We start from the raw sequence: 24,766 nt of genomic DNA on the forward strand, positions 1-24,766 counted from the left end.
CGCAAACTGTGGCTCCGTTCCGACGTTAACCTTTTGAGGCGTGGTGGAATGAGTGTCAAAAAATGTGTTTTTTTCTTCTCCTGGATCCGATGTAATGCGCCGTCCCGTAAGACGGGGTGGGGAACGGCCCCTCTTGGGGGGAGGGAATCTCTGCCGTCTTACTCCCCAATTTGACCCTCTGATTTATCCCAACTTGGCCGTTCGCTGTTTTTGTGACTTTTGGTGGCTCTTTTCGGCCCATTCCAGAAGCCTCAAAGGCTGCTCCTAAATCTTGGCTACCGGCAGTAGGAGCTTGCAGCTAAAATGCATTGGTAATATTGAATTTGCAGGATTTGGCACAGCATCCAGCTTTGCATAGAATTGAAAGCTACCATTCTGAGGGCCAAATGTTTACAGTAGGGGTAGGCGAGTGGAATTGGGTTCACAGCTACCAATATTTTTCTGGGTGTGAGGACATGTGTATCCAGAGAGATGGGGAAGGATATTTATACTGCCTTGAATTGGTGCATTGGAACTAATTAACAAGGTGCTGGTTGCAGGCCATGTCGTACATCAAGTTACTTGACTGGCACATGAGCAGGCATTCAACCAGCAACTCTTCTGTAAGGTGCAACTTACGGTACTTCCAGGATACATGAACTGTTATTTACTCTGGAGTCAAATCCAATCGAATTCAGCATAGCGCTATAGCGAGGTGCAAATTTACGCTGATATAGCGCTACACTGCTCCTCCTTCCCTTGCAAAGTTCATATGGATGCTGTTGTGTAAGCGTCAAACCATTATCTCTCCTTGCCATTTCCCCTCCTCTTCTTTAATCATCATAAACTTTCTCCCTCCCTGCTTCCTTCATCTCCTCTATCAAGCTAAATGGCAAAGATGTGCGGTCACACCTCACAGCTTTTGGGAAGACCTTGAACAACTAGGTTGCCTTTCTCAACCCAGCTGTGAAGGGCAAGTGAAGACAGGGTGAGCAGGCTGTGAAGAGGGGAGGCGTCTCTCTGATTTTTATAGAACAGAAAAGCCTGAGGGGTGATCAAGCGAGTCTGGCCGTCTCATTAGAAGAGCATCAGAACTCATTCTCCGGATGACAGCAGTTCTGAATCTGGAGGAAGTCTATGCCAAGGTGAGAGCGATGTAGCGCTGAAGTGCTGCATCACTGCATCGCTGCTAATTGGAGGCAGAGAAGGGCTGGTGGAGGGAAAACCCTGCCTGCTCTGTTCTTACAACTTTCCAAGCAGGCAATATTTTCGGGACGCTTGTCCCCTCTCTGGTTTTTCAGGCCTATAACTGTAGTCATTAGTTAAGGAAACAGACAAGAAAAAAAAAGTGGTTTGTTTGAAAATTTGGTGCTGGAGGAGAGCTTTGCAGATGCGACGGACAGCCAGAAAGAAACTAGATCAGATTGGAAAAGTTCCATTTTTAGAGGAGTTTTAGTCCGGAAAAATGCAACCTTTGAAGTTTGGGTGTTTAGATTTCAAGAAGATTGCCTTGCTGGGAAAAGAGAAGAAAGTCCAACTCTATGGATGTGTGTTTGAACATCAGAGGCCCTTCAGTAAGAGGGCCTCCTCCTGACTTTCCTTTGAAGGAAAGGAGAGGGAAAAGTTGATCTCATCTTGTCCATCTCTGCCCTTGTGTTTGGCGCCCCCTCCAGGAAAGTTCAAACAGTGGAAGCTCAGATTGAGCTTTTTCAGTGTCATTTCATCCTTTCCCAGAAGGAGGCGCTGCTTTTGTGAAAAACAGATTTTCAACTAACAAGGAACCCCGTCTCCGGAAAACTACCTAATCTTGTCTGAGTTGGAAGTTAAGTTAGGATTGGACCTGGTTAGGAATCAAATGGAACGCCCCGAAGCTGTGGTACCCAACCTTGGATGGTCTTGGACTACAACTCCCAAACGCCTTCAGCACCAGCCAGGATTTCTGGGAGTTGTAGTCCCAGAACATCTGGGAACCTAAGGTTGAGGACCTGAAGGAATAACCAGGGATTTCCAGGTAGCGCTAAGAAAGAATCATGACCCAGACCGCGAAGAGCTGCTGGCTAGATAGGAGAAATGGTTGTAGAAGACACTTATTTACATTCCTTGGAGATTTCACTCCAGTGGTTTGCTGACAGATGGTTTTAATCTGTATTTTATCTCCCTGCCCCCTGCCCGTTCTCTCTCAGCTCCCTTCCTTTTTTAATTCGGGGCCATCATTTCTGCCCTACTTAGCAATCTTTGTTTTTCCGGCATCTTTTAGGCTTCGCAGATGTTGGAAAGAGGAGACACTTGTTGGCCGGCAAGACGTTTGAAAAATGCTCCGGATCGTCTTGTCCAGCCAGATAAAAAAGTTTTCGTGTTTTTTTAAAAAAACATGGATACAGTTCATTTACATTCAGTGGATAACAGGGGGCGGTGGAGCTCCAGATTTGGGAAGGGGAGGAATACAAGTCTCAGCAGCAAAGGCCAGTGGAGCTCATGTAGGTGGATTATGGGATTTGTAGTCTAAAAGATAGGAAAGTTAGCAAATGGCTTTTGGAGCCGCAGTCGGTCACCCCTGGTTTATAGGGACGTTTCTTACTAAAATGTTGGCCAAGGGAGCTTCCTTAGTTCACCTCAGCATGCAAAACCAAACCAAAACAATGAAATTGAAGGTCTTCTAGTGCTTGTAAGTCTGAGATATTAATTTCAGGATAAGCTTTTGTGGCCCTATTAACTCTCACTCAAATTGTACTGGACTGTCGATTTTTGCTCTCCCCCAGGTCGTTAAGGATTCAACCTTCAAATTCGTGGTTTCCAACCCTGGGTCTCCAGATGTTCTTGGACTGCAACTCCCAGAAATCCTGGCTGGTACAGTGAGCGGCAAAGGCTTCTGGGAATTTTAGTCCAGAAACATTTGGGGACCCAAGGTTGGGGAACCACTGCTCTAAATCATTGCTTCTTTTTAAAAAAAGGCCTTTTCTCGCCCAAAATAAACCAAACCCAATCACTGAGATGCCTCTCAGAGATATGATCTACAATTTGGAATTCCCCCCCAGGGGTTCTAAATTGCTGCATGGATATAATAGGCTTGTCTCTGTTCTAACCACTGTACTCATTTTTTCTTTTCTTTTTTTCTCCTCTGCTGCAGTTCTCGATCGAGGCTTGGCTAGGCAGTCACTAAAGGCAGTTAGGAACACTTCTTGCCTCCAGAATTTAAAACTGAGCTGGTTTCAAGGATCCTTGAGGATGGGCCAAGTCAAACAGCTAGATGTGAGAACGAAAAGGGAAGGCAGGAGAGAGAGAGAACCACCTTTCTCATTAGAAAGAGGGAAGGCAAGAACTAATAATGGCTTGTTTTACAGCTTATATAATGCCATTTATCATGGCTCAGTGTCAAAGCATGAAAACCTGGCAGGTCTTTTTTAAAAACACACACACACACAAGAAGGATGGAGAAAGTTAACACACAAGTCAGTTAAGGACAAAACCATCTGTCCACTCTAGAGAGAAGATACTGTAACTTCTATGGAATCCGAGCCTTTTTGCATGCTGCACTAAAAATATCCACTTTAATTTAAACAAACAAGATTCTAGTCCTTATTATGGTTGGAAAGATAAGGCTCATGAACAGAAACAGTGCATCCTGCCTTGTCTGAGGACCTCACAATTCTGTTTATGCAGACACATGCATTCTTTTCCCCAATCCCAGGAAGAGAGAGAGAGAGAGAGAGAGAAAGAAAGAAAGAAAGAAAGAAAGAAAAAGAAAAGAGGATCATATTCTTGAGTTCGTGTAGAATTCAAACCCAGTGCCAGGTGTACACTTAAAAGGATTGAAACATGTCCAGAGTTTGGACACAATCCTTTTTTGTGGGGGGGTATAACTTCCAGAATCTTCTGTGGCTAGCTGGGGGCTTTGTGGCTTTGTAGTCTTAACAAATGGAAAGGAATAATTCTCAAGTTCTGGATGGTGGTATTCTGATTTGATATTGTTCCAGGGAGAAAAATGTTCTTGTGCAGTTAACAGCACACAATTGTTACACATGCCAACTCACATGTCACACAATAAATTACACAGTGTTTACTCCCCTGTACCGGTGGCTTAGATTGTTGCAGAGTTCTGAATTTCTGATACAATTTCCTGCTCTATGCAGTACGTAGAAGTACAGAGATTCACAGAATAACTATGGTCCACCCTTTTCTCATGAACTGGCACTTAAGATCCTAATAACTCACTCTTGAGACATTGGTAGGAGAAATAATGTTTTATTACTTACAGTTGCAAACAGATCAACAGCAAACAAACCACAGATGCGACAGACAAAACAGAAGGAAAGAGCTCACAGCAGAGAGGCGGGGCTCTCTTTGAATTCCGAGGCAGGAAAGGAATGATTGGCTAGTGTTGGATAGACTGACGAGCACCCCAAACCAGAAAAATCCCTCCCAGTAAAAAAAAAAAACCCTACAGACAGCATGCAAGGTTGCAAACAAGACTTCAACCTCGATGTGAGAAGCAGTGTAGTGTAATGGGTAGATTATTGGGTGAGGAGTTTGGGAGGACGCCTTCTTGGCCATGGAAATGGTCAGCAGGCCTTCCTTCTCTTTCTGGTCAGTGTCACGGAGAAGGTGAAATGTACCTCTTGGGAAGCTCAGAGGGCCAGAATTGGCCCCCCAGGAATGGGGGCTGAGCCATGTGACCCAATGTTACACACCCCGGTTCTCAGCAAGTTTATTTTCCTCAGGTTTCCCCATGGAAAATGCTATATTATCCCAAACACTGAGGTAAAATACATCCTTCTACTCAACTGTCTCCTCTTGGGACGTAGAAGAGACAAGCCACCATCTTGTCCCTCACCTCAGGCGGCAAAATTTCTTGAGCAGCCCCAGTATTGTCAAATAGCATCCACCCGTCTTTCCCTCCTCTGCCATTTTATTGCTAAAAAGACACCCCCTTCTGCAGAAAAAGGGACCCCTCCTTCCTCTTCAGATTTATTTTTTCTACTCCTCCAACCACCGAGTCGGCTGCTATAACGACAGAGGTTTTCTTTGGCTCTATCATCTCCAGAGCAAATAGCTTGCTTCTCTTAAAGGGAAAAATATTTCTCTCTTTTTTTTTAAAGGTGCCTCGCAGCTGCAAAAATTAGGAGCCGTTTCGGTCCGCTCGTCCACTGCCAGGCCTTGAAACACGAGGGAAACAAGTCGCAGGCTTTCCAAGAAAACTGGGGAAGCTCTCCAGATAGAAGAGAACGGATCCGCCCTCTGCTTGGGGGAAAGCTGACCCGATCCAACCCTGGAAAAAATGAAATTTTTCTTCACTGCAGGAGAAAAGCTGAGGGCTTTCTTGGCTCCCCTAAAATGGCCAAGCCATGCCCCCAGACTTTGTGCCATTTGAGGCAAAAATGCCACACCAGGGCAAGATATAATTTCATATTGCAAAGCCACCTCGTGTAGTCCAAAAATATATACAGTATTTTCCAGGTATAAGACGCCCCCACTTTTCTAATGCAAAATTAAGACATCTAAGCGGGGCTTAGCAAGTGTAGAGGGAAAGCGATCAAAGCCCTGCAGGATCGCTTTGATCCCTGCTTTCCCCTCCACTTGTTTTTGTTCTCGCCTCAGCTTTCTTCTGTGTATAAGACGACAGTCAATTTTTAGTCTAAAGATTTTAGACAAAAGTATAGTCTTATACACAGAAAAATACGGTATATAACTTCTCTAAGCACTGAGCATGTGATGTTTTCCAAAATGCATAGAATCCAAGAGTGGCAGAGCATTGGAGACCTGATGCGGGGGGAAAAATGCAAGGATATGTTGGGTATGTTGCTTTCTTTACTGCACACATACTTAGCAACCAACGGAACTGATCAACAGCAAACAAACAACTGGCAAGCACAGATGGAAGAGAGGGAAAGAGCACTCAGCAGAGAGGCGGGACTCCCTTTGAAATCAAAGGTTGGAAGGAATGATTGGTTCTAAGCTATAAAGTCAGACATGGCTTGATCCCAAGCTATCTCAAGAACCGTGTCCCCCTTTAGAAGCCTACTTGGGTGTTCAGATCATCAGGAGAGGCCTTTCTCTCAGTCCCACCCCCTTCAAAGGTGCATCTGATGGAGTCACTGGGGAGGGGCCTTCTCTGTGGCTGCTCCCAGACTCTGGAACTCCCTGCCACTGGAGGCCAGCCTGGCCCCCTCTTGGCTCTCCTTCCCCAAGCTGGCCAAGACCTTTCTCTTCAGGGAAGCCCCCCCCCCTTTTAGCAGGTGGGATTTTTAACTGGCTCCCTGTACCTTCCTGCTTTGAATGGGTCTTGGTGTTGCTTCTGCTTTCTGGAGGGTGCATGTGTGTGATCCTTTTCAGTCGGTGTATTCTTCCTGCTTCGGCCTTTAAATACTGTACAGTATTGTCTTTTCCTAGTGTGAGCTGTTTAAAAAAAGTTTTAAATAAATAAATAAATACATAATGATAAACCATTCCCAGAATCCACAGCCGGACCTGCGATTTCCCCTTTTAAGAAAGAAAGAAAGAAAGAAAGAAAGAAAGAAAAGTTTGGAAATCTTAAAACTTCTGGAGTGGATTCCCTCCCACCCCTCCTGGCTTCTTGGAGGTTGGGTAGATTGTGCATTTTGTTACATAAATTCCCAGCCTCCTTTATCCAGCTGCTGAAGCACAGCTGGCTAAGCGATCGCCCTTCCTGGAGCACAGCTGTTTCACAGCGCATGGGTGCATTTCCCCCCCCTCCTCTGGTCTTTCCCTCAGTAATATGATACAGCTTGGCAGGACCTAATGCATTTAAAAGAAGAAGAAAAAAAGAAATGTTGGAGTTGTCAAGCAGACTTTTAATGTAAAGTCTTCTCTCTCTCTCTTTTTATTTTTTTAAACTAAGGAAAGAAAGGGGAAAAAATTTTTTTTTGATTTTCCAGCGAAGTTTGCTGCTGCTTCAAACTCCGCAGCCCAGTATTTAGATGGATTTATAACTCTCGCGTAGTTGTCTTGTTTTAATTAATGTCTGCCATGGAGCATGTGAAAAAGCTATCCGAAGGGACGTCTCCTTTTCCTCTGCCTTCGGGCAGACCGATAAATCCTAAATATCAAGGCGTTCTGAGTTTCGTCTGCCTTTTCCCCCTCCTGGTTCTCTTTGCTGCTTTTGGAAATCTCCTGGCGACAGAAGCACAGAAAATCCAGGTAAGAAGCCGTCCCGATTTTCCGACCAACCACCCTATAAATGTTAGGGTTTGTTGCTGCTCTTCCTTAGGTCTCACTCCCCCCCCCACAAGGCTCGAGAGGGTATTAATGGGTTGCCCCTGTGAGGTTGTATCCCCCTAACAGCCCTGCAGAGCAGGCTGGCACAAGAATCAGGGTCTCCCGCCCAACTGGGATTTGACAATATGTCTGTTCAGTTATGCTGTTCTTTTTTTCCCTCTGTGTGTGTTTGTGTCTTTATTGGGCTGTGTTTTCAGGCCAGACTCTTACATTGCACAAATACGGAGTCACAGAAAAGCAACATAAAAGTATTGCCATCGTTTTTAAGTCTTAGACTTAAGAGGAAGACTAATGATCACTGCCTTGGCAGCTAATTTTGCCCCTCTTTGCCAGCTTCAGCCTTGTCACAACAACCCTTCAGAGTAGGAAAGACATCCACCAACGGGCTGCAGGGCATGGCAGACTTTTAAATTTCCTCACTCTTAGATCTGGGCTCCAGTCACTGCACTCAGCTGGCTCCCCAGTGCTAGCGTCCTGCTTTCTAAATTGGGGAAAAATGCTGAAGAAGTCAACCTTTTGCTTCACTATGAATGTTTGTGGTCATTCCTGACCTCACCCCTTCTTCCACCACAGCTATCTGTTTGTCTTTTTAACCCACCCGGCCTGGAGCATGGTAGCTGGGGATCCAAATAGGTTTGGGAGGCTAGCATAGAGCAGAATTCGAACTCCTATCTTACAAAGGCTCTCGTGGCTTTCTCAACATGGGAGAAGGATAGTTCTCTTTTCTTTTTGTGCACATCGTTGTAAGAAGAGATGATAATGTGGAGAAGGAGTCAAAGGAAAATGTCATGAAGACATTTAACCAGCCTGTTCAAGGAAAAACATGATCTTTTGTCAACTTCTGGAAGGTCTCTGATTCATTGTCTTTGCATTAGGTGGTCCAGATTCCATCAACACAGCTTTTAAATGTCTAGTTTCCAAGGATTTAAAGAGGGACCCCTGAAGGTCATCTATGCCAAACCCCCCAGAGGATGCAGAAACACACCTAAAAAGTTTTCATCACGTTCTCTACAGATAGATTTCAAATTCAGGGTTAGGTAACCCCCTTTCCTGGACAACTAAAATATCATTTAAAGGGCAAACTTTGAGGTGTTTCACAATAATTCCTCAGGCCTGGGCGTTACCAAACTTGGAGCGATTGGGTGAAGAAAGGAACAAGTCCAGGAAAAGGGAAATCTGGCTGGATTTGTCTAAGGCAAAAATGTCCCAAGATATTTTCTCTGCTCACTCTTATTATTCTGAGGTGTTTCTGGTCGGTGACAAAATGACAAAATCCTCAAAACAAAACAAAATTTAAAAAATATTGTGGCTTTTTGTGTTTGCAGAGACTCTCTGAGGCTGGGACTCAAAACCGATTTCTAGGCTCGGCATTCTTTCAATTCCATGGAGATGATTGATGTCATATTCTAGTTTTTTTAAAAAACATTAAGAAGCACTTGGAAGTAATTAGTTACTGTTGGGTAGCAAGCAATCTAGCTGGTAACTGCAAAGTTATTTCCTAGGCTATTTATAGATGCTATCTATATATAACAAGCCACACCGTTATTTCAAGAGCACTTTTTAAGGGCATCTTAAGGTCTTTTTAAGAGGCCTATGACAGTATTTTTTAAGGATTTTTGTCCCATTTCCTTATCCTCCAAAGGAGCAAAGGAAGTATTCTTAAGTTTTGTCCTTTGTCTTTTTATATTTCCAGCATGCAATATCAGAAGCAGCCACTAGAGGGAACCAGAGATTGTCTCTATCTATTTTTATGGTATTTAGGTGTAGGCTATTATGTGTGGATAACCAGCAACACAAGAAATAATTTGTCCGGCAGGATCGAACCCTCGGGCGACCCTATCGGGAAGTAATTAAGAACTCCATGAGTTCCTTTTATAGGGGGAACCTTCCCAGCTTGGAAAAATAAATCCATCCCTTTCCAAGGGATGCTAGCCAATTCCATGTTCATTCGTTGAAGCCAAATCAATTTGGCCCACCTTAAAGGTGGGTTTGTTCAGTGTGTATTTTCGTGGCCCGCAGCCCATTTTTTCAGATGCCAAGCGGGCTGCGATCCAGGGACGCCAAAGCCGAAGGGAAACCCAAACACCAAGCCTACAAGCTTGAAGTCTGCCCATCCGTCAACAGGCGTCATGCTTCCTTCGCTCCAGATTTGGGAATGAGATCAAACTTTTGACCTACTTATGCACTGGCAAGGGAAGAGACAGAGAGAGAGATGGCTCTTGCATCCTTATATAAGCTTCACGTCCAACCTGAGCTGTACAACAGCGACGTTTAGATATTTTATTCCACACGCACCCCTTATTCATCACATGATTAACTGACGGGAAGTTGAAGAGTGTTTCCTGGGGTCCTGAGGACTAGCAGCATGAGCGTCATAGAGTTAACATCCTTTCGATTTGCAGCTTTGCACCCCGACAAGTCAGCAGAGCTCACGGTGAGAGCCACAGACAATGGGTGGTTATTAAGAGAGCATCTTTCCCCCAGATCTTGGAGAAGAGCTGGCTGGAAAGCTCAGTGGTTTAGGTATTTGGCTGCAGAGTTTGGGAGTTTGATTCCCACTGTAGTAGTAGAGCCAGCCTGGGTAGCCTTGGGCCAGCTGCACAGTCCCCAGGGCGCCCCCTGGAGAAAGGGAAGGGGAAACCACTTCTGAGTCTTCTCTGCCTGGAAAACCCTGAAATCTCTGTAACTAAGAATGGACTTGATGGCCAGGTGATTATTATTTAAAGCTGAATTGTCGATCTGTCAAAACAAAATCCCTGGCGTGCATAAATCAGAATTTTGTAGGGGAATTTTAAAAATCCAGAACCCTTATTCCTATTTTTGCAGAAAGCTGGAAAATTTGGGGGAAACACTGAATACCTCTCCCCCCCAAAAAAAGAAAAGAGAGAGAAAGGAAAAGAAAATAACTTTTTATTTTTTTGGAATTCTAATATTTTAGGATTTTAATTTGGGGCAACATTTTGTCGGCCATTAGGAGTGCGGTTTGTTTTTTTATATGAAAGATTGTTTCTGACGAGAGAGAAAAAAGCCGTAAAAACGGCAGCAAATCTAAGCATTTCTAAGTAGCAAACTGTTCCTTTTTTGGGGGGGGGAATTCATCAGAGCTGAGTCTTATACCTGCTGCCCCTCAGAGGCCCTGAAGCTGAGGAGACCTGTCGGGCTCAGCGGGTGGGCGTCAAGCTGGAGCCTTTAATTAGCCAGCTTAGAGTCAAGTCTTTCCGAGGAAGACTCAAGAAGGCCAGGAGTTGGATGGGGTTCAAGCGGCTGCTGCGATGCGTCAGGCAGAGATGCATCAAATTAAGCCTGTTTAGACTGGAGAACAGCAGAAGGCAGCTAGCAAAAAAACACAAAGGGTCAGGCTAGCCATCAAGACTAACTGAGTTCTGGGCTTCTGTGCTAAGAGCATCTCATTTGTTATTGTGAGTCATCAAGTCACCACTGATTCGTGACGACCCTGTGAATCAACACACACCAGAATGTCCTGTTCTCATTCCTCCCGCTCGGCTCTTGCAAATGAGAGCCTGTGGCTTCCTTTCGGAGTCACTCCATCTGGTATTGGGGTCCTCCTCTTTTCCTGCTGCTTTCAATCTTTCCCAGCATTCTGGTCTGTTTTTTTTTTTTTTTTTTTTTTTGCCTCCAGACTTGATTTGATTTGGGACCTACTAATTTGTCTTTCTGGCAGTCCAGGGTAGCTGCAAAGCTCTCTCCTGCAGGACCACATTTTAAATGAAACCCATTTCAAATGCATCAATCTTCCCATGAAGGACAGGAAAATTCCACGCCTCTAGAGCATCGTACAGAATCGTGTCCCCCTTGGCAACTTTCAGATCTGTTTGCCATGTTTGTTAACAGGCAGAATTTCCATTTTTTTAGACTAAGGGTGGAGAACTTCACCCAAGGACCGGATTCTGGTTCGCAGACAAGTTCTCGAGGCTCTTGCTCCAGCAGTGTCGTCTTTTTTTAAAGCCTTCATCGAATTCATGGACCGAACGGGCGCTGAGTGGGTGAAAAAAATGGTGACTGTGAAATGGAACCTCCAGCTTCAGGAGCAGTCTATCTCTGTGAACCACACGCCAGAGATGGAAATGGACATGGCAGCCTTTTAAGCTAGCTTCCCAGAGGCCCGCCTAATTGCCTTTGGAAAAATTCTGCTCAATCAGGAATACACTTGGAGGGAAAAGGTGGCTGTTGGGGGAAAGGGAAGACACTCCGTAAAATGACTTTTCCGGGGGAGGGGGCTGCTACTAATTAATAGGAAAATAAATCCTGTCTTTCAAACACAGATGCCTCATGGTCTATCGTGAAAAAGACAGAAAATGGAAAAGAAACCTAGAAAAAAGCTTTCTTTCAAAACTTTAAAAAAACCCAAAACCGACCCACAACACTACAGATCCATCATTCCCCCCCACAGCCATCCTGATTAGGCGATTTTGGGGATTAGAGTCTTTAAAAAGGAATTTGATTCTTGGATTCATCGTTCTGAAAATCTGAGAGGAATCCAGTTCCTTGTATTTCCTTGGAGAAATCAGGCTGGCTGAGAAGCTTAAGGGTGATACCTCGAAAATACACACGTTGGCAAGCTCTAAATATTGGTGGGAGGGTGATCCTTTCTGCTTTTTCCTCCCAAATAAGACTTGGGACTCAATGTTTTTCTTTTTTTTTTTAAGGATGATGCTGCTCCGCCTGGTTCTCCTCCAGGCCCTTCCGTGGCCCTCCACCATCTCCCGCTTCCAGCTCGCCCCCATATTCGGAAGAAACGCTACACCTTAACGCCGGGGCACCTGAGGTGGGACCACTTCAATCTCACCTACAAGTAAGTTCATTAATTTTTAAAAAAGTTTTCCAGGTTCTACCTCTCACTCCGGGAGATTTCATACAATTTAATTTCCCGTTCCTGCGAATCTTCCCACCGTCGTTTCTTTATTCTCTTGTGATCCCGATTCCCCTGCAGGATTCTGTCCTTCCCTCGAAACCTGATCAACGAAAGCCAGACGAGGAAGGGGCTGGCCACGGCTTTCCGCATGTGGAGCGACGTTTCCCCGTTCAGCTTCCGGGAAGTGTCTCCATCCAAGCCCAGTGACCTCAAAATCGGTAGGGTGCCTTCTTTCCCCCTGCTTTGGACGTTTCAGGGTTTTTGTGTTTGTTCAGGAATCCCCCCCTCTCTTCTGAAGGCTTTACCCATAAAACTCCCAGTCCTTTCCGGTATCTGTAATCCATTTTATTTCAGAAATAATGCCTTCTGTCATACAGGATGAAGACAGAAGGAGTGGTTAACTTCAATGGGAACTGCAAGGCGTTAGGGGCATGGTAGTTTCCTGAGAAGCAGGGAGACTACCAGGCTGATAATACCTTGCATCTCCCAGAGACCTTAGCTCCACCTAGCCAATTCCTCTATCACCATCATGCTTAAGAGAAGCCATTATTTCTCCGCTGAAAGGGATTACAGGCCCCTGAACAGACTTGGGGAGTTATTTTTTACTCAAGCCCCACAGATTTCTGGCGGCAGGGGGGAATCCCTGCAGATGTCTGAGGTCCATTGTTCAAAAAAATATCAAAAAAGCCCATGCCCGGTACCTGCCAAGCCACACAAACAAGAAAGAGAGTGGAGCACCGCCTCCTTGACTCACAAGCCTCCTGGTTGCACACACAAAAAAGGCCCTGCTAAAAGGATACAAAGCCTAGAAGGTCAACTCCCTCTGCCTGCCCTGCCTCGGTGACATCACACCAAGCTCCGCCTCCCCATCTCAAGCTTTAGGTGCTGGAATCCCAGGGAAGAGGGTGTTGCTGGCTTCGAAACCCAATTTGTCAGCATTGTTGTTGTTGTTGTTGTTGTTGTTGTTGTTGTTGTTGTTGTTGTTGTTGTTGTTGTTGTTGTTGTTGTTGTTGTTGTTTTGCAAAGTCACCCTCTTGTCAAGTCTGCCCTTTCAGAAAGCTGCACTTTACTGGTTGAACACATTTAACCCAGAAAATTTTGCCCGGTTTCTGTTCTAATTTTTATCTTGCCCATTCAACCCCAGACTAAACGTCTAACAGCCTTCGTTAATTTTTTTAAAAAAATAACATTTTTTTCCAATCCCCATCTCCTTCCTCCTCCTCCTTTCCCTTGCCTGCTTTAAAAATTAAAATAAAATCAGTACTTCATCGGTTACATTTCTCCCCGGAGACAAGAAGACGGCCTTTCTCTGCAGTACGAGCGAAAATGGTTCGGAGGGCAGAGATTCTGAACATCTGGAAGAACAGAACGGCTCCTTGAGTCATTGTGGGTTTATTTGCAAGTTCTCCAGATCTTTACCGCTCCAAGTTTTTGTAGATCCTTTTTTTTCCTTCCTGCTTGTCCCAAGATTGAAAACAGGCCACGAGAGAGGGCTTTAAAGTCTGGAGTTCAGGAAGACTTTTGCCCGAGAGGATGCACAGAGTCAAAAACCCGGGACATCGTAGCCTCTGAGGGTCTCCAGAATCGGAATCTGCCACACCTGCTTTTTGAGATCACAGTTCCTACACCAGCCTCGCTCCCCAGTGGCCTTGCTAGTGAGGGGGGATGATGGAAAGTGTAGTCCCCACAGCAACCTTGACATGCACTCGGTTTGCTAGCAGGGTCTGACCACAGCTGGCTTCGTAGCCAACGCACAGGGCAAAAGAGGACACTTAATTTGTGTGAAATTGCACGTGCTAACTTGCCATTTTTCCATCCAGGTGTTCTGTGGGGGCCGCTCCCTCGCTAAGGGACGCTCTCAATTCCCACCCCTTTACAATTCTAGGGGTTGCCTCTTCGGTGCCAGAGGTGGAGAACCAGCTGCACTGAGGTGTTGTTGGACTACAGTGCCCATCAGCCTGTATAGCAACACGGTTTAGCAACAGTGAGGGATGTGGGAGTTGTAGTCTGCTATACGCAGTATAAATTGTGTGCGCGCACAATGGGCCATCAACCTAATTAGCAGTGACCTTAATAGGACTTTGATGGTAAGTGAGATATTTAAGGAGTGGGTTTACTCCCGCCACCCCTCAGTGAGATTCCATAGCAAAACAGGGATTCGAATCCATATCTTCTGAGGCCTAATCCATCACCTTTTTCCTTCCTTCCTTCCTTCCTTCCTTCCTTCCTTGCTTCCTTCCTTCCTTCCTTCCTTCCTTCCTTCCTTCCTTCCTTCCTTCCTTCCCCCCATTCTCTCTTTTCCTTCCTTCCTTCCTTCCTTCCTTCCTTCCTTCCTTCCTTCCTTCCTTCCTTCCTTCCTTCCTTCCTTCCTTCCTTCCTTCCTTCCTTGCTTCCTTCCTTCCTTCCTTCCTTCCTTCCTTCCTTCCTTCCTTCCTTCCTTCCTTCCCCCCATTCTCTCTTTTCCTTCCTTGCTTGCTTGCTTGCTTGCTTCCTTCCTTCCTTCCTTCCTTCCTTCCCCCCATTCTCTCTTTTCCTTGCTTCCTTGCTTCCTTGCTTCCTTGCTTCCTTGCTTCCTTGCTTCCTTCCTTCCTTCCTTCCTTCCTTCCTTCCTTCCTTCCTTCCTTCCTTCCTTCCCCCCATTCTCTCTTTTCCTTCCTTCCTTCCTTCCTTCCTTCTTCCACTCTCTTTTCCTTCCTTCCTTCCTTCCTTCCTTCCTTCCTTCCTTCCTTCCTTCCTTCCTTCCTTCCTTCCTTCCTTCCTTCCTTCCTTCCTTCCTTCCTTCCTTCCTTCTTCCACTCTCTTTTCCTTCCTTCCTTCCTTCCTTCCTTCCTTCCTTCCTTCCTTCCTTCCTTCCTTCCTTCCTTCCTTCCCCCATTCTCTCTTTTCCTTCCTTCCTTCCTTCCTTCCTTCCTTCCTTCCTTCCTTCCTTCCTTCCTTCCTTCCTTCCTTCCTTCCTTCCTTCCTTCCTTCCTTCCTTCCTTCCTTCCTTCCTTCCTTCTCTCCCAGGTTTCTATTCCATCAATCACACCGACTGCCTGGAGTCCCAAATCCATCACTGCTTTGATGGCACGACCGGAGAACTGGCTCACGCCTTTTTCCCACAGACCGGCGAGATCCATTTTGATGACCACGAATACTGGATCGTCGGGGACACCCGGTTCAGCTGGAAAAAGGGTGAGTGAGGTGGATCTGTAGACGTCTGAGGCCCACCTCGTGATAAATAAGTTTTCGGCACAGCTGATGATGTCCTTTTTTCTCACCATTTTTTCAACCAGAAGGTCTTAAGAAGAAGAAAAACAAAGCAGAATATGACGTTGAAGTGGAATCCAACTTTCATGGCTCATTGTTTTTTAAATGCAAGTTCCTAGTCCTCATGGGTGCGAAAGCTATCCTTGAAGTCAATGCACAACTGTAAGACATATCAAATTCAGTGTAAGATAGAGTATTTTGAGTGACTGAGGGAAAATTCTAGAGTCTTCACTCCTGCCCCTAACTAGCAGAAAAAATATGCAATTTAACTCATGTAGGCAAATCACCCAATGTGTTATGGATGCAGAAATTGATCCCAGGTTTCCTTTATTAAAAGTCAAGTTTCTAGCCCTCATGGACACCCAAACAGGCACGAAAATGTATAGGCAATCGCAGTTCTTGCATCAAGTATTGAATAGTCGAGGAAGGCGATTCAGTGTCTTGGCTAAGAGGTACAATTATACAAATGTAATCTATATCAATAACGTATTTGTCTTCTTTTTTTGGTGCAGAATTCTTATACATTGATTATCAGATCTGTCTATAAATTACTTTTCAGTCTCCCAGAATCCCAGAAAGCAATGTATGCTAAAATAATAACAGACAAACCAGAAACCAAACATCCTTGGACAACAAATTAAATCAGATTTTAAATAGCAGTGGCTTTTATTTCGACACAGAGTTTAAAGATTGCTTTAGACCAGAGGTTCCCAGCCTGAGGTCCTCCAGATGTTCTTGGACTGCAACTCCCAGAAGCCTTAACCTCCAGATGTTCTGGCCAGGACTTCTGGGAGTTGTAGTCTGAGAACATCTGGGGACCCCAAGTTTGGGAACCACTGCTTGAGATGAGTAGTCACAACCTGGCCTGGGATCTCCCCCCTCCCAAGACCACCGAATCTTGCTGATTTTCTCTAGGATTGAATTCAATTACGTGCAGCCACAGTGGGGGGATTCGAACTCCCAACCTCCAGCTCACAGCTGGAGGAAATTTGATCTTTACATTTGACATTACCTTATTTCTAGGAAGAATATTACTCAAACAGAGGACTGCCTACTGTAAAACTGCGGTGCTACTTCAGCGAGCCATGAGCCTGCTCCGTCCCTCCCTTTCTTTTTCTCCTTTTCATAGTCCCCCCCCCCCAAAAAAACCTTGTTTTCCTATTTGTTTCACTCCCTCACCAGTTTTTCTGCCGACGTGGCTGCTTTGTGGGAAACCAAGGATGCCTCCCTGATGAAGGACGGGGCGCTTCTTATTAAAAGGTCTGGTCGGCCGCGGGCCTGAAGCGCTCAGCAAACGGCCCTGGATCGCCAGGAAAGGCCTCGCAAAGCAGATCTGGAAGGGTGGATAGAGTCGTACTAACTCCTAAAATTATTTCTACATGCTATTTTAACTGTTGAGGTTCCCACTTCCAGGGGATTCTATGGTGCCAGCTGGCAGGGCCAAGGGTGAACGGAAACAGGAATCCTTTCCCATTTTCTCTTCTGTTTCTGCCACTTGTTCTTCATGTTTTTCTTCCTGCCTTCTTCTACAACCCACCTCTGTGACCCTCTTTCTTTCTGCGACACTTTCTCTTCCTTCCTTCCTTCCTTCCTTCCTTCCTTCCTTCCTTCCTTCCTTCCTTCCTTCCTTCCTTCCTTCCTTCCTTCCTTCCTTCCTTCCTTCCTTCCTTCCTTATCCATCCATCCATCCATCCATCCATCCATCCATCCATCCATCCATCCATCCATCCATCCATCCATCCTTCCTTCCTTCCTTCCTTCCTTCCTTCCTTCCTTCCTTCCTTCCTTCCTTCCTTCCTTTCTTCCTTCCTTCCTTCCTTCCTTCCTTCCTTCCTTATCCATCCATCCATCCATCCATCCATCCATCCATCCATCCATCCATCCATCCATCCATCCATCCTTCCTTCCTTCCTTCCTTCCTTCCTTCCTTCCTTCCTTCCTTCCTTCCTTCCTTCCTTCCTTCCTTCCTTCCTTCCTTCCTTCCTTCCTTCCTTATCCATCCATCCATCCATCCATCCATCCATCCATCCATCCTGTTGTTCACCCTCTCTATATATTCCATATGCCCCGTGTTTTCTTGAATTGTTGAGCTGAGTTGTGTTTTCTTGATCCTAAAATCCCACTGTTACCAAACCTCAAAAGAATGTAGGAAAAAAAATCTTCTGGATCTGAAATCCTTCCACTGACCAACTCTATTATTCTGACGTACAGGGCCTTTACTCAGTCGCAGAGAGAGAGAGTGTCCCTATCACCTTTTAGCTGATTCTTTCATACCAGCGGACGAGTCACCGGCTCTCTGGTGTGTCTCTGTAGGTGTCACCCTTCTGGCTCTGCATTGTGCGGTCAAGGGATCTTGTTAAAATTCAAACTTTGGTCATGAACAGACAAGTGATTGCACATAACATTAAGTAGATGTGTCCTATAAACCCATGCAAAAATAGAGAGAGTTTGAGACCTGTCAAATCTTGCAGAGAGACAGCAGGGAGACTCCCTTTTTTGCAACTGGCGACTGGAGTTCCGCAGGAACCTTTCTATCTTTTAATTTGGTTTCGTTCGGATTTAACACAAAGCAGCAAACCCCAAAATATCTGAAGGGTCACCTTTGCCATCCCATGGAACAATCTTCCAATCTTGGAAGCAAGAGTGAGAAGTTGGAACTCCAGAAATGAAATGATGATGTGTCCCCTCTCCCCCAGATAGACGTTCTCCATAAAACTCAGAGTGGAGAAGCCACTGATCAGGAACGGTCTTAGCTGTCAGTTGCTCAAGAATCTTTCCAGCTCAACACTGTGAGGATTGTGTTGTGGAATGTGAACGGCTCCTGGTTTGAATCTCTGAACATCCATCGGGCCTTGATCGCTGGAATGTTCTGGGCGTCTGGGGTCAGGCAGATTTTTCCGAGACCGACCTCCCATTCCCTTATTTAGGAAAAGAGATGAAGCCACAAAATTGTTTGTGTGTGTGTGTGTTGCATTAGGATTTAGGAGGGAAAAACCACAAATTTCACAACACTTCCATAGCCGAGGGGAGGGGGGGAAGGAATATTTTCCAGGGTGGAAAAAAAATCAGCTGATCGAAAGGTCTCACATATCACAGAATCCTTATAGGATCGCAGAATAATGGAGATGGAATTGGCCTCTATGGCCGTCACACGTCAACGGCTGCATGTCTTAAGTGCCATCTCTTTTATGCTTCAAAAAGAGATGACGCTATGGTTCCCGAGAGGCTACATGATCAACACCCAGTACTCTGGGGTTTGCAGTATCACCAACATCAGATAAGAGCTTAGGCAGTCTCTGAGTCAGAGTCAGTATAGATCTGAATACCAATTACAGAGAGACAATAGGAGGAAAAGAATGATCTGTTTGTTAACATTTCTACTCCACTTATAAAAAGAAAGGATTCCCAGAGCAGCTGTGAAAGGTCAGAAAGGAGACACCGCTCCTGCCTGGCAGATTATAATCTAGAAACCACAGCACTAGAGGAAAGGGGGAGGAGGAGGGAGGAGGAAAACACACATGATATGGCTGTTCCTTTGGCAAACGAAAGAAAACCAGAGGGGGTCCCTGAAACTGACATGCTTCCCTCTTTCTCCAGGCGTTTGGCTGACAGATCTGGTCCACGTCGCGGCCCACGAAATCGGCCACGCCCTGGGCCTCATGCACTCCCTCGATCCCAACGCCCTCATGCACCTCAACGCTACATTGACGGGGAAGAACACCATTTCGCAGGACGAGATGTGGGGCATCTACAGACTTTACGGTGAGCGAAAGCATGACAGGAGGCACTCATAAGAGATGGGGGGTTTGCAGCCGTTGTGATTTCAACAGCCCCGATGTCTCCCTCTAGTGGGAAGGAGGAGTAGAACACACCCTTTCCGTATGTCTTGAATTCAGGGCAGGGATAACCCCAGCCGCCTGTACAATGGTGCCTCGCTAGACAGTTACCCCGCATAGCGATTCGCAAAACAGTGATTCCTATGGGGGAATTTCGCTGGACAATGTTTGGTCCCTGCTTTGCAAGCCGATTTTTGCTAGACGACGATTTTGACAGCTCCCTCCGCGCTTGCAAAACAGGTGTTTTCGGGACCTAAGCTTCGAGACGGCGATTTAAACAGCTGATTGGCAGTTCGCATAACAGCTTTCCTATGGCCAGTCTTCGCTAGACAACGACAATTCTTCCCCTTTGGAATACATCAAGCAGGTTTCAATGCATTCCAATGGGGAAATGCTTTTCGCTAGACAATAATTTCGCTAAACAGCGATTTCAGTGGAATGGATTATCATCGTCTAGCGAGGCACCACTGTATTAGCTTAGCTACCTCCATGCACAAAGCCCTCTCCGTTAATTCCCCTGCTTTCTGGAAAGCAATATTATCAGTGCGGGCAAAGAAAACGTCTTATATAAGGTCCTCTGTTCAGGCAATTTTGTGTTTTGAACCTTCCCTGGATTTTTCTGATCTCTGCCTCTAAACAACAAAATAACCCAGGCAGGGAAAATTATAGGTTTTCAACCCATCACTAACATCCAGTGAAAGGGTGTATTTACAGCTCAGTGGTGAGTCAAGGAAAGAGAGGGAGAAGTGGTCATAAAGCCTGTTGGGGTGGGGGCTGGCAGAGAAATCAAATCTCCTTTTCTTTGGGAAGCCAGTAGGAACATTTGTCCCAATCTACTTACTGGTTTCTGCTGCGAAACCGGTAATCTATACCCTGCCAGGAAGAGGCCCAGAAACCATCAGTGGAGCTATGCATGGAAAATGCAGGGAAGAAGTAGCTTGATTTCCTTCCCTCTGGGAGTAGAGTATATATCTCTCTCTCTTCAAGTAAAGCTTATTTCACTTTGCACAGGTTGGAAAGCACCAAAGCTTTAATAATCGTTGTGTGCTGTCGAGTCCATTCTGACTTACGGCGATCCTTTCCAGGGATTTCCAGCTAGAGAAGACTCAGAAGTGGTTTCCCCTTCCCTTCTTCTGGGGAGGGATCCCTGGGACTGCTGTGCAGCTGGCCCAAGGCCACCCAGGCTGGCTTTACTCCTAGGAGGCACACAGTGGGGGAATCAAACTGCCCACCAGAGATACAATACAAAATAAATAAGGTATTGGCAGCTGGCTGGATCGCTTAGTGGCTTTGGTATCTGGCTGCAGAGATCGAAGTTGGGAGTAGAGATGGTACACACCACTGGTTCGGTGGTTTGTGATGGCTTGGTTACTGTTCGACACTTCCTAGCCCCACCTCCTCTGTTGGGTGCCCGGCTTCCCTTCCCTGCCTCCTCCAGCCACTGCCTCTGAGTGTGCGCCCAACAGAAAGTGCCGAACACCACTTCGAACAGTAACCGAACCAGCACAAACCATCTTTTTTTCTTTTAAACCCATCTCCTTTCATCTCAGGCTGCAAAGACAGAGTCTTTATCTGTCCCTCCTGGTCTCGAAAAGGATACTGCAAGACACGGAGAAAGTTCATGAAAAAACATTGTCCGTACAGCTGTGACTTCTGCTTAGGTAATAAATATGCCTTCTTTTAAATTTGTGTGCGCGTGTGTGCATGCGTGTAACTCAGTGGTTCCCAACCAAATCAGGGTGCCCAGATGTTTTTGGATGGCAACTCCCGGAAATCCTGGCCAGCACATTTAGGGGTGAAGGCTTCTGGGAGTTGTAGTCCAAGAACATCTGGAGATCTGGGGTTGGAAACCACTGGTGTTGTGGATAGAGTGAAGTGGTGTATAGAGCTAAGACTGTGGTTCCCAACCTTGGGTGTCCAGATGTTCTTGGGCCACAACTCCCAGAAGCCTTTGCCACCAGCTGTGCTGGCCAGGATTTCTCGGATTTATAGTCCAGGGACTTAAAGTTGGAATATCACTGGTGTACAATCCAGTTTTCAGGGTATTTGGGATTGGGTGCTTTGTCATGGATCGCCTATGTCCCAAGGCGTCCCAAGAGCTTAGCATGTCTAGAACGAGAGGCTGATATTTTGTGATCAAAGGGGCCGAAATGACCTCAGGCCCGTTTTCACTTTTCTTGACCTCCAAAGACCGTATAATGTAAAACAAAAGTGGATCTCGTTCCTAATCGTGGATAGCATTCTAGATTAATTTTTGGATCATGTCTTGGTTTTTGGGTTCTTGTTTTAAATCTGAAACCTTCAATTGACAGAATTCCCCTTCCCGGCGGTCGCACCCACCCCACCTCCCCCGAGGATGAAGACCAAGGTGGTCCCACATGGCAGAAACGTGACGTTCCGCTGTGGCCAGAAGATTATTCATAAAAAAGGCAAAGTTTAGTAAGTATCCTCTTCAGGGCAGTGGAACGGTTTCATCTTTTTGATCTTTTACTCATATTTTTCTTTCCCTTTCTGCGTGGGAAATCCAACACATACGTTGTCAGTTTCATCCTGTCTTATTTAGTGCTATAGAGAGCATTTGTATAGATGTTTATTCAGATTTAAGTCAGATTGAATCTAGTGAGTCCAGATATGCAGGGGTAGTATTTTCCCTTTTTTAAAAATTAGAAATATAGATTTTCATGATGTGTTCACCAGAACTGGCCACTAGAGAGAGCCAGAGATCATGCTATGTATTCTTGTTGATGCAGAATACATAACAGGATCTCTGTCTCCCTCTAGTGGCCTGCTCTAGTAATACATGGTAAAAATACATATTTCTGGATCCCCCCCCCTTTTACCATGCTATGTATACTGTTCACTATTATCCACAGTTTTCAGCATCCACAGAGGGGGTTAGAACCAATTTTCTGCAGATTTGGGGGTGTTCCTACTGTATTCATTCTGAGATACTGGACCTATTGATTTCTCCACTGCCCTGTTGTCTCTCCCCCCCCCCCGCAGTTGGTATAAAGAGAAGGAGCTCCTAGAGTACTCCTACCCCGGATATCTCTCGCTAAACGATGACCACATGAGCATTATCGCCAATGCCATTAACGAAGGGACTTACACTTGCATGGTGAAGAAGAAATCCAAGATCTTGACCACGTATTCCTGGAGGATTAAGCTCAAGCATTGACTGGGAACCTTTAGAAGGACTGGGATAGTTCGTTTGGCTTTAGTCCATGTTGGACTCCTTCCTCCCCCCCCCCCCGGCATTTGTATATTTACTTTCAGCAGTGCATTTCGAACTGACTCCCTTCTAAACCCCACCCGTCTGCTCTCAACTCTTTGCCGGTGTGCGAGGATGCTGGAATTTCCTCCACTGGTCTGAAAGGAGCGGACTTGAAAGTAAGTTAGATGGTCTGTGTGCTGTGTTTCTTGGAGTCTTCATGGATCTGATGCTACGTAACTCCATGGTTTCGGTCTCTGGTTGTGGAGCCAGAGGTTGGGAATTCGAATCCCCCCACCCCCGGGACTGTGCAGCTGGCCCAAGGCCACCCAGGCTGGCTCTACTCACAGACAGCAGCACCTCAAATGAAGGCTTAAAAGATCATCCAAAATCGGGTCTCACTTTTTTCTGATGTCCCTTTTGGTATTCATCTTCTGCAATAATCCTGCGATGACTATTCTTGTTTTCAATGCCTTATACGTGCTGTGGCGGTTATTTATCAGTCCATTCCGCCATCTTAAAAGCTCCCACCTCCCTTCGCCTTCTCGTCAGCAGCTTCTGGAAAGCTACAGGACACGTGATCCTCTAGGAACTATTGTTTTTAAATCCATAAATTACTGCTGTACTAAGTTGAATAAAGTGCTTCCTCACCCCTCTGTCCCCAGCGTCACTCTGGATTCGAACCCGTGACTTAGGGCCACGGTACGACACAGGCTAGAAAGCCTCCTAAAGGAAACCAGCTGGCCAGAATCGTGAGGTTCTCATGAGGCTGAAAGAGAACAGCCACATGACGGTTCTGTGTTTTTAACATCCTTCCAAGCCTACAATCATCTCCACCCTCTTGGTTTTTAAAGAATCTGGCTTCTGCATCAAATCGTGGCTGGAGGGAGGGGGAATACAGGAGCAGGGTGGATCACCCTATAACCCCCCCCCCAAAATTCAAGGGTTTGTTCCTTGATGTCCAAAAATGTCCTCCTGCCCCAGACACAGAAACCTGAGAGACAGAGGAGAGAAAGCGCTACCTTTCCCGAGGTACCCATCTGGTCTCAAAAGCCAAGTCTATGCAGGATTGGCAGCCAAAACCAACACAGGGAGATGCAGCACTATATTTGGGAGGTGCTGCGGTACAGCAAGAAAGGGGCAAAGTGTGTCCCTCCAGATGTGGTTAGATTACAACTCCCATCATCCATAAGCAGCACAAACCAGGCACGAGGACTTCTGGAAGTTACAGACCACCCGCCGAGGCTTCAGGAGAGGAGTGGGTAGGGAACGCATGTCCCTCTAGATCAGTGGTTTCCAATCTTGGGTGTGTCCCCCCCCAAGGTTCTTGGACTACAACTCCCAGAAGCCTTCACCACTAGTTGCGCCAGGCAGGATTTCTGGAATTGGTCATATGAGACCCTCGAGGGGCCCAAGGTTGGCAAACTATTGCTCCAGATGTTTTGATCGACACCTTCCACCAGTTGCGCCCCTGCTGGAAGGGGTTCTGGGAGTGACTCAGCCAAAACATCTGGCGTGGCCAGGTGTTGCTTTTCTGTAACATGGGGGGGCAGGACAGATGAATGTTGGAATCCCCCCCCCCAACTCCGAATTTTAAACAGATTCTCCCAAGAATAAAAACCAGCAGAACAAAGATAATTTATCATGGCAAGGAAAGGAGGACATTCCAGAGGCCAGCGATTGCCATACCTAACCCAATATTATCTGTACTTAGGGGCTTGGCTAGATGGATTAATAGCCCAATCGTCTAGAACAGAAAGTTCCTCCTTTCCTGAAAGGGCCACCCTCTCAAGCTTCGTATCCCTGCCTTTATTAATCCTTCTAGAAGCAAGCATTTTGTATTAAACAAAAGTTGGTTTACAGCATTAGGCTTATTGTAGACATTTATATATTTTTTTAAAAAAGGATATTGTAAACCACGCTCTCTTAGATTGCTCAACCTTACCTTAACATCTTAGTTTTGTTTGTTTTTTAAGCAAGGATACGAGATGAATAACCTCCGGCTGCTTGCAATTCAGTCTTTCCTTCCAGCTCTGATTTAGCGTGTGGTGTGCCTCTTCCCCCCCCCCTTCTAAACAAATTTCAACACAACTCACAGCTGGAAGCATTTGTCCTTTGGGGGCTAGCAGCCACTAAAGCTACTCCTCACAAATACAGCAGTAAAAATAAAAACCCAACGATCCTGATGCATAACAATTTAAGGCCAACGTTTTGCGAAAAAAAAGTTTTAATTTATTATTGTACACAACACAACCCACAGCGAGACAATCCTCTCTAAGTTTTATAACCCGAGTACCATGAAATGTTTAACATTCAAACCGGAGAGGGCGGCTCTGGGTCTGGATACATTTAATACAAGTATAAAATATCTTCCTTATATGTTTT

At 45.8% G+C, this 24,766-nt stretch overlaps 1 protein-coding gene across 1 annotated transcript; it reads left to right on the forward strand.

Moving 5' to 3' along the window:
• The first annotated feature begins 6,617 nt into the window (after positions 1–6,617).
• On the forward strand, positions 6,618–23,039 carry MMP23B (matrix metallopeptidase 23B). The gene is made up of 8 exons (XM_072977624.2): positions 6,618–7,134; positions 11,880–12,025; positions 12,164–12,303; positions 15,092–15,259; positions 18,932–19,096; positions 20,721–20,831; positions 21,483–21,609; positions 22,174–23,039. Exons 1-8 carry the CDS (start codon positions 6,955–6,957, stop codon positions 22,346–22,348), a joined length of 1,212 nt encoding a protein of 403 aa, XP_072833725.2. The 5' UTR covers positions 6,618–6,954; the 3' UTR covers positions 22,349–23,039.
• The last annotated feature ends 1,727 nt before the right edge of the window (positions 23,040–24,766 follow it).

Source organism: Pogona vitticeps, chromosome 7, assembly GCF_051106095.1.
Source record: "Pogona vitticeps strain Pit_001003342236 chromosome 7, PviZW2.1, whole genome shotgun sequence".
NCBI lineage: Eukaryota > Metazoa > Chordata > Lepidosauria > Squamata > Agamidae > Pogona > Pogona vitticeps.

Bases quoted from the DNA above. Each gene is read 5' to 3' on its own strand.
- MMP23B (XM_072977624.2), top strand. From the start codon at position 6,955: ATGTCTGCCATGGAGCATGTGAAAAAGCTATCCGAAGGGACGTCTCCT. The intron at 12,026-12,163 runs GTAAGTTCATTA...ATTCCCCTGCAG, and splicing joins CACTTCAATCTCACCTACAA to GATTCTGTCCTTCCCTCGAA. The intron at 21,610-22,173 runs GTAAGTATCCTC...CCCCCCCCGCAG, and splicing joins CATAAAAAAGGCAAAGTTTA to TTGGTATAAAGAGAAGGAGC.